The 9,082-nt window shown below is 35.7% G+C and overlaps 1 protein-coding gene across 1 annotated transcript in view; it reads right to left on the bottom strand.

The window, feature by feature from the left end:
• The window catches only part of pi4kaa (phosphatidylinositol 4-kinase, catalytic, alpha a), a gene marked incomplete in the record, with an annotated part of 31,266 nt that extends 25,820 nt beyond the window's left edge, over window positions 1-5,446 (bottom strand). Inside the window, 4 exon segments of the mRNA XM_035667771.1 lie at window positions 20-108; window positions 245-338; window positions 432-548; window positions 5,246-5,446. Of these exon segments, the coding sequence (XP_035523664.1) occupies window positions 20-108; window positions 245-338; window positions 432-548; window positions 5,246-5,344 (399 nt within the window).
• Window positions 5,447-9,082: the final 3,636 nt, after the last annotated feature.

Below are 9,082 nucleotides of genomic sequence, written 5' to 3'. Positions count from 1 at the left end.
CACACACACACACACACACCTGTCCTCGTAGGGTCTCATCACGTTGGGCAACGTCTGACAGTAGTGTTACGAGAGAAAAGCTGAAGATCTCTGCGACAGGAAGAGTCTCTGCAAGACAGGAAGTTCACTAAATATTAAAAAAACTGCACCTTACATCCATCTTCAAAGCCAATTGAATGACAGAAAATGATAGTGAATATCATTTGACATTTCTCAGACATAATAGTAGAATCTGTGCAGTTACCTCGTCCTTTGCGTTCTGAGCTTTCTTCAATCCACTGAACTTTAGGAAGCCCTTTGAGCAACCCGAGAAGGTAGGGGACGATAGCATCTTTGTGCTGCAACAGAAGCATTTCATTTAGTATTCTTATAAACTCACTGTTAGCACAAAGCTATCATGGAGAGGAGAGGTTAGCAGAGACCGTGTTTACCTGCAGGTTCGACTCTACTAGAAAGATTCCCAGTGCAATGACGGCGTCCCTCCTCCTCTCATCCAGCTGGAAGACTCCTCTGAAGTCCACGGGGCACATGCATTGTAGCTTCTGGACCTGCGAGAGAGACGGCACATGGATCACATCCACTGCTGCTGTTCCCATTAAGATGAGCTGTAAGCTACTTGGATAACACAATGTTTTAAAAGCAGAGAATTTACTTTCCCACAGGGGGCTTAAAAACAGACACATCAATCAATCATGTCTGGTTCCATTAGCGTTAATGATTTCGTTGGCCTAAATGTGCTTCAGGAATCGAGCCAAACCTGCCTCTGCCATTAATTAGCCTAATGCTAAAGGGACTCACTTAAAAGATTAATTCTGATTTTTGGAAGTGGGTTGCAGTGCTTATTCATAGTCAGTGTATTATCTACAGTAGACGGGAGCTGGCACATCCCCAGTTTGGAGAAAGATTATGGAAATGTTTCAACGGGGAACTGAAGCTGTTATATATCCATCTGTGCTCTCCTCAAAGCCTCCAGTCAGCAGTGAATTTACACCGGGGATGCTGGGAGTCAGTCGGAGTTTGGCTCGTTTCTTTGAAGACAACTAAATATAATTGCATTTTTCTTTAAGTTTAGATAGTTTGGATTGATAGAAAGTATAGAATTGTATAAAAGTTGCTAAAAAACATCAGAAAAACTCATCTCTGATCAATATTAACAGGAATTCATCCAAATCTTCACATTTTACACAAACTTCTCGAGTTCACTGATTGGGTTCATTGTACAGTTTTGAATATAATATGAAAAATCTATAAAATGATATTTAAGCAGAGGTCATTTTTGCAGTCATCTGAATGGCCACAATAATTTAAAGACTTTTTAAGAGAAATTAACATTTTATACAAATTTTGAAACTACTTAGAGGATAAAATGGATTTAAAAAAAAAAGGACTAAACCTCTTTCCTGCCATAAATACCAAAGTACACACGTTAGAATTCATTAAGTTTCAACATTTTTATGAACTACTGGTTTTCATAATTTACTTCCATCACCAATGATTTTACCTTTATTTTACAACACTCGCCAGCCACTCTCGTATTGTGATGTAAAATGGCTGTTTGTGTCACAGGAGTCTGGTGGCTTTGGAGAGAGCGATATAAAGGCTGTCTGACGCTCGTAGCTTAAACCGATATTGATTTTTATGTTTTGTTGCTGCCCCCTTTCACAGCAATGCATTGTTGTTCCATGCTGGTACTCCTGCACTCCTCCTGTAAGTACCTCATTACAACCCTGCTTCAAAAAACACTGGATTTAAAAAGGCTACAGATAACCACACCTCTGTTATGTGTTTCAGTGCCAAAAGAGCAATAAAAAAAGGCAAAAAAAGAGAGATCTGGGTCGCAATCCAAAGCTCAACCTGCTGTGTTTGGAGCCCTTCAGTGAGTCGTGCTCATGGAAACATATTTGGAGTCGAACCAACAGGATTCTTCCATCACACGAGCTGATTTTAAAGCCAATAACAGGCTGTTCTGACACTTTATTATGTAATATTATTACACAAACAATGAGAACTCTGTGCTAACACTCACAGCTCCAGCGCTCCGTCCATAGAGCAGTTAGTTCATCCATATTGAAACATTTGCTGGAGCCGAGGAGCTGAAACGTGAGGATCTGCTGCTGTTCTTTGTCTAGTTTGATAGTTGACTGAATATCTGTTGGTTTTAGAGACAACCACTGTCAATGTGTTTATTTGGGTTCTGGGGAATTATAACAGCAATTATTTTACAGTTTTTACATTTTTACCGACTAGTGGTTCTCAACCTGGAGTGTTTTATTGATTAGAAGTTACCCAATGAGATAAAGTATATTCATATTCTGTTCGTAGGTTAATCTACAGTATATTAGATTTATGACACAGGGAGACTACAGCTTATCAAACACGAGTCTGAGGGCCTGATGGGTATCAATCTGGGGTTTCTAGATCCTCTGGAACAGACTAAAGGTTGAATTTATCCAATCCACTTTATTTAGATAGCACGAAGGTTTCCAAAGTGCTGCACAAAAGATAAACACAATAAATAATAATTTATATACGGAGAAAATAACAGCACATGAATCAAACCATTTAAATCCTCCTCCTCCCTTTATAACAATCACACTGTCAGAGGAGCTTACACAGACACAAAAAGGCAGAAGGAAATCAGGACTGGACTGCACTTACACAACAACCACAGCTCTTTCATCACAGCACACACTTCCTCTTTAGGGTTAACACGTCTTCAATCTCGGTGGGGTTTTTAATGTGGACTCAAACTCTGCCTGCTCCTTTAAAGCACTCCAGAAGCTGCTTTGTGGCCCCGCTGTAATCCTGACCTCCTGAGTGAGTCAACCACTTCAAAAGCCATTTAACATTTCATACCTTCATCTGACATGTTTTTGGGAGATGTAATCCCGTTTCAGGCGGCGACCATGTTTGACTCTTCAGTGGGAGTTAAAGTCGGTCGCCTCCCTGTTGTGACTGCGTGTCCTGACTTGTACCAACAAACAACAGTTAAACATCTCAATGGGAATCACACAGCCAGTTCAACCAGTTCCTGTTCCCATCAAATACAATGAAGCTGTACACTATAAACAGCAGCTTTATTATATTTACTTCTTGTTTTCCTCTGTGAAAACAACTGTATTGTGTCTAAAGACTCACAAACCAGCTGCCTCTCTCTGTGTGTCAGTTAGTTTAAGGTCATATAAAGAAAACCTACTTTATTTAAACTAAACATAAACACAAATATACTTTATTTATTCATATACAATATTAAAGGTGATAAAAGGAGCAGAAAGAAAGAGGCGCACAGCTGCCGTTGGTGATTCAGCCTCATTTACCATCGACTGCTCGACCGACGCTCGGAAAACGCTGCAGTTAGTCCAAAGATATATCGATCCACGCCGCATCAGCGCGCAGTGCGTTTTAATTTATTGATTATTGTTTACGGACTGGATGTGAATCTATGGATGCCAGCACTTTTCTGAAAGTGCAAATCACAATAATTGAATTTAACGGGTGATGGTTGATTGATATAGGACTTGATATCAAACGCTGCAGGACACAAATTATTATAGCAATTTCAATATGATTCAGGATTAATAGGTTTTATTTTCACTGATAAAAACCATTAAAATCAGAATGTGACATTTATTTGAGTCTGCAGCTAAACAGTACTTCATTATAATGTATTTTATTCTATATACTTTACCTTTATCAGACACTTGCAGCTTCTGTGCTTTAGATACTTATTGCATCCAAACATTCATTTCATTCATTAACTTCACATTAAACCTTAAACCAGACATTAGATCAATTCTATTAATATATATTCAGTGATTAATCAATTGTTTGGTGTATGAAATATTAGAAAACTGTGAAAAAAACACCCATGACGCATGATTTTGTCGCACCAACAGCCCAAAACTATAAATTTTACTATAATATAAGCAGCAAATTCTCACATTAAAGAGACTATTTCTACATTTTACTTCACATTTTCTGCTTAAATTATAATTATTAAGATTATCTGCCACTTAATTGTCTGCTGACTGACTCATTTGAACTATATATGGCTCCATTATTTGGGAATGTTTAGTGGATTGTGGGTGGTGCAGTCAAATGTGCACAGATAACTGAATAACACTGAATACAGCCTTTAGTTTGCCATTTTATAAAACTTCTTATTCATTTGTTTACAGAATAAAACATGAAGATCTGAGTTATTATAACTATTTATGAGTCTAACTGAGACTGAGCCATCCTGTACGAATGACAGACGATAATAAAATACAGTCTATACACTTCATTTAAGATATTAAGCCAAAGATTTGAGAAAGTTTCTCTGTATTTTGCGATATTAAGTCATTATTTTAAGATATTAGGTCATTATTTAGAGATACTACATCAAAATATCGAGGTACTTAGTCATTACTTTAAGATATTGAGCCAAAGATTTAGGAAAGTTTCTCTATAGTGAGATATTGAGTCAAAATATTGACTTAGAATCTTAATTTAGAAATATATTGAGATACTAAGATCAAAAATTGAGAAAGTTTCTCTATATTTTGTGATTTTAAGTCATTATTTTAAGATATTTAAGTCATTATTTTGCGATATTAAGTCATTATTTTAAGATATTTAAGTAATTATTTAGAGATATTACATCAAAATATTGAGGTACTTAGTCATTACTTTAAGATATTGAGCCAAAGTTTCTCTATAGTGAGATATTAAGTCAAAATATTGACTTAGAATCTTAATTTAGAAATATATTGAGATACTAAGATCAAAAATTGAGAAGGTTTCTCTATATTTTGTTATTTTAAGTCATTATTTTAAGATATTTAAGTCATTATTTTAAGATTTTAAGTCATTATTTGGAGATACTACATCAAAATATTGAGGTATATTTAAGATACTAAGCCAAAGATTTGAGAAAGTGTCTCTACACTGAGATATTAAGTCATTATTAGTAAGTTCATAAGCATATAAGAAGGAACCTGCAGATACTGGAGTCACTGTTAGTAAAGTCTTTAACAACAAGAGATTAACTCAAAACAGCTCACGTCAGCTGGCTTTAAAGTCGCTCCTAAACCACAACAAACCTCTAAAATCACACACTCACGCATAGCGACAGACTCAAAAAACAAACCGGCGTGTTTACAACCCCTCAGTGAAAGCCACACAGGTGAGGAGGACAAGTTAAAGACGGGCCTCGGAGTCTCAGGCGGTCGGACAGGTGTTAGCTCGTCGTTAGCATCGTTACCTTCTCTATGGGCGCCTGCTGATGAGCCGCGAGCGAGCGAGCCAGGGACAGCACGGTGTTAAAGTAAAAGCCTCGGCTTCCTCCTCCGCTCACAGACATGGTGGTGGTTTGATGTTCAAGCCTTAATGCTGCCACACAAACATCTTCCTTCGCTTCGTCCCGAGGAGGAGCCCGAAATCCGCACTGACAACTACGGCGAGCGCGACGTCCCCGAACAGCGCGCAGCAAGGTCACAAGGCAAAACGCGAAGTAGTGGGGACACACACACACACACAGAAATCAGTGTGTGTGGCATTATAATGAGATATTGTCTAAAAATATTGATTTAGGATGTTAATCTAGAAATATATTGAGATACTAAGATCAGAAATTGAGAAGGTTTCTCTATATTTTGTGATTTTAAGTCATTATTTTAAGATATTAGGCCATTATTTGGAGATACTACAACAAAATATTGAGGTATATTTAAGATACTAAGCCAAAGATTTGAGAAAGTTTCTCTATAGTGAGATATTAAGTAAAAATATTGATTTGGAATCTTAATTGAGAAATATTTTGAGATACTAGGTCCGAGTACTAAGGAGGTTTCTCTATATTTTGTGATTTTAAGTCATTATTTTAAGATATTAGGTAATTATTTAGAGATACTACATCAAAATATTGAGGTACTTAGTCATTAATTTAAGATATTGAGCCAAAGATTTGAGAAATGTTCTCTATATTGAGATATTAAGTAAAAATATTGATTTCGAGATATTAAGTCAAAATATCGACTTAGAATCTTAATTGTGAAATATATTGAGATACTAGGATCAAAAAATTGAGAAGGTTTCTCTATATTTTGCAATATTAAGTCATTACTTTAGGATATTTGGTAATTATTTAGAGATACTACATCAAAATATTGAGGTATATTTAAGATACTAAGCCAAAGATTTGAGAAAGTTTCTCTACATTGAGATACTATGTCATTATTTTGAGATACTAAGTCACAATATTAAGAAAGTTTCTCATTATTTTAAGATATTAAGTCATTATTAGTATAGTTTCTCATTATAATGACTAACTGGACCTTTTTTTTTTATCACACTGATAGTAATACATGAGACAGATAATCAAATAATAGATAATGATTTTTCTAGAACTCATAATAGTACTTTAGCAGAAGAACCCACTGCATGTGAACGGAAACATGAATTAGAAAGACAACAACAAACATCTTCTTTCATTCGTCCTGAGGAGGAGCCGAAGGTCCACACACAAACCATGAGGATTATAATCCTTAAAGTAAACACAAATCACAGCAGGATAATAGCTGAAATGAACACGACAATATTAGCAGTCTGATCCAAGGTTTTATTTGTGAACATACAGTGTGTGTTAGAGTTAATTAGACTGAAGGCACTATACTTCATTTTAAAGCTGCAGCAGGTCATTTTTATTTTAGAAAAAACAACTTTTTCTCATATTTGCTGTAACTTTCACTATATCCTGAACTATGGAAGCACTTTTCCACCAATGTGACGGATAAGATACGTCATTTTAATGAAAAACTTTCTCATAATATTGATATTAAGATATTATTTCGATAAAGTTTCTCATTATTTGAGATACTAAGTTATAATTTTGAGAAAGTTTCTCATTATAATTACTTTATTCCCCCCATCTCATTAACAGAAATGGACTTCCATACCTGACAGAAGTACATGAGACAGATAATCTGTGAAACACTCCTAACGGCATTTATAAAAATTCACTGCATATGAACAAAAACAACCAATCAGAGCCATGAAAGATAGTTTATTAGCGAGTGTCATTCTTGTAAATCCCATTAGGAGCACCAGGAGGAGCCAGAGGAACCTGATATTATCTGTCTCATGTTCTCCTGTCAGAAAACAGTGAAGTTATTTTGTTTATAAAAGTTCCCTCCTGCAGCTTTAACTACTGGAAATCTGTCATGTGTTAATATGAAAACTCCACAGATATTTAAATAGCTATGACATTGGTCTATGTGTACGTTAGGTCGGGTTTAAAGCTCAAAAGTAAACATTTGTAAAAACAAATTAATTGCATTGCATGTAAACGTGCCGGACTCACAAGCCACAAACTCCAGTCTACAACATGGCATTATATATATATATATATATATATAAATATATGAGCAGCAGTTGGCACATTGGGTCATCAGTTGGTGTAAAAAGTAAAGGCAATTCATGTTACATAGTTAAAATTAAACACAAATCTGCAATAAAAAGCTTTCCTAACCCGCTCACCCTCCATGGAATGAGATGGAAGGCACTGTTAGAGGCATTTCTATGCAATAAAGGCAATTTGAAAGCAAAAAAGAAGATATGAACATCTCAGAAATACCTCAGAAACTGCCTGGAATTAAACATGTGTGTGCAACTGAGTACATTAATAAAAAATAATATCTGTAGTGACTAAGTACACACAACATTCAATCATTCTTAATCTCAAAAGATCTCAAAATGAATCATATCATACATAGGCACTTTCTTTTCTTTATAGCAACAATCTACTAACGTTAATTGATTTTAAACATCTCTGCAACTTAAAAGTCGACCACTGAAAAAAGAAAATGTGCATTTCTAAATAAGTCATATGCAACATAATTAAAAAAGAAAACTGCATCTGTGTGGGTCCTACAATCTTGATTAATGTGATTTAAGGCATTTAGTTTGTTAATGTACCTGTAGCCTCTGCAGCAAGTGACATCTAAATATAAATTATTTTCTAAGGTAGTGAATGAAATAATGGTTTTGAGAAGAAAAAAAACCAAATACTTGCATATAAAGGGCTTTGTTGGATCTCTGGTATAATCTCTCATTTCAAGTATAATTTCTCTTTCTACAGTGTCTAAATCACATTATGTTGGGTCATTGGGCATTGGTTTCTCTTTGATTAAGTACGTACAGCATCTCTAGTCAATCAGATCTGAATAAAATGCCCCCGTGTTCCTGTCCCTGAGCTCTTTAAAGGAACTTCCACCACTTTTTCTGGAATTTAAGAAAACAAAAAGAGCAAGTGTGAAGCACTGACTGCAATCTGGAGGCTGCTTCCACCTGTAATAGCTGTGGTACAAATAAAATCAAGAACAAACCGATCCCTTTCTGTCTCTCTGAAGATCACTTAGAGGTAGATATTAGAACCTAGAAGCAGGGTTTTTTTGTTTTTAAGGAGATTACGGTTTTGGGACTTGGTCCTGGTTAATAATGTGAGCGGCCTGTCCCAACTGGTCCTGCTTGTGTAGCACCAGGAGAGCGGGGGGGTGGGGGGGGGGTCTCAGTCCGTCTTAACGTTTCCAGACCATGTTCAGGACTCAACTTCTCGTAGATGATAAGAATATGGCCACGTCATACACCCGCCAAGCGAAGAACTGTAACTTTGTAAACCTGAAATTGGGACGAAGGGAGAGAACGAATGTACATGCAGCCAGCACACGACGCAAGAATTGATAACCAGCATTTTTTTTATATATTAATGACATTTTACATTAATTAATTAAGTTAATATATTCAGCTTAAAGTGTCAGTGGTCTTTAATGAAAACTATGAATAGTGAACATAAATCATAAATACATCATCTTGACATTTCTGTATGTATTCAGCCGATATTGACAATACAATATATTTGATTATTAATATCAGTAATTTGACGACTTGCACTTTATTTCCTTCATTACCATGTTTCTCAGCACCTCTAAGCTCACTTCATCCCTGTTATATCTCATTTCTTTAAATCAGTGTTAAAAGTTAGAGATCTATTGTAGAAATATAATATAATATTACAGGATATTCATTTTATAATCACTGAATA

This window comes from Morone saxatilis, unplaced genomic scaffold, assembly GCF_004916995.1.
Source record: "Morone saxatilis isolate NCDOM2014 unplaced genomic scaffold, NCSU_SB_2.0 Contig21, whole genome shotgun sequence".
NCBI lineage: Eukaryota > Metazoa > Chordata > Actinopteri > Moronidae > Morone > Morone saxatilis.
The sequence above is the reverse complement of the archived record's forward strand: the minus strand, read 5'-3'. Positions and strand labels throughout refer to the sequence as shown.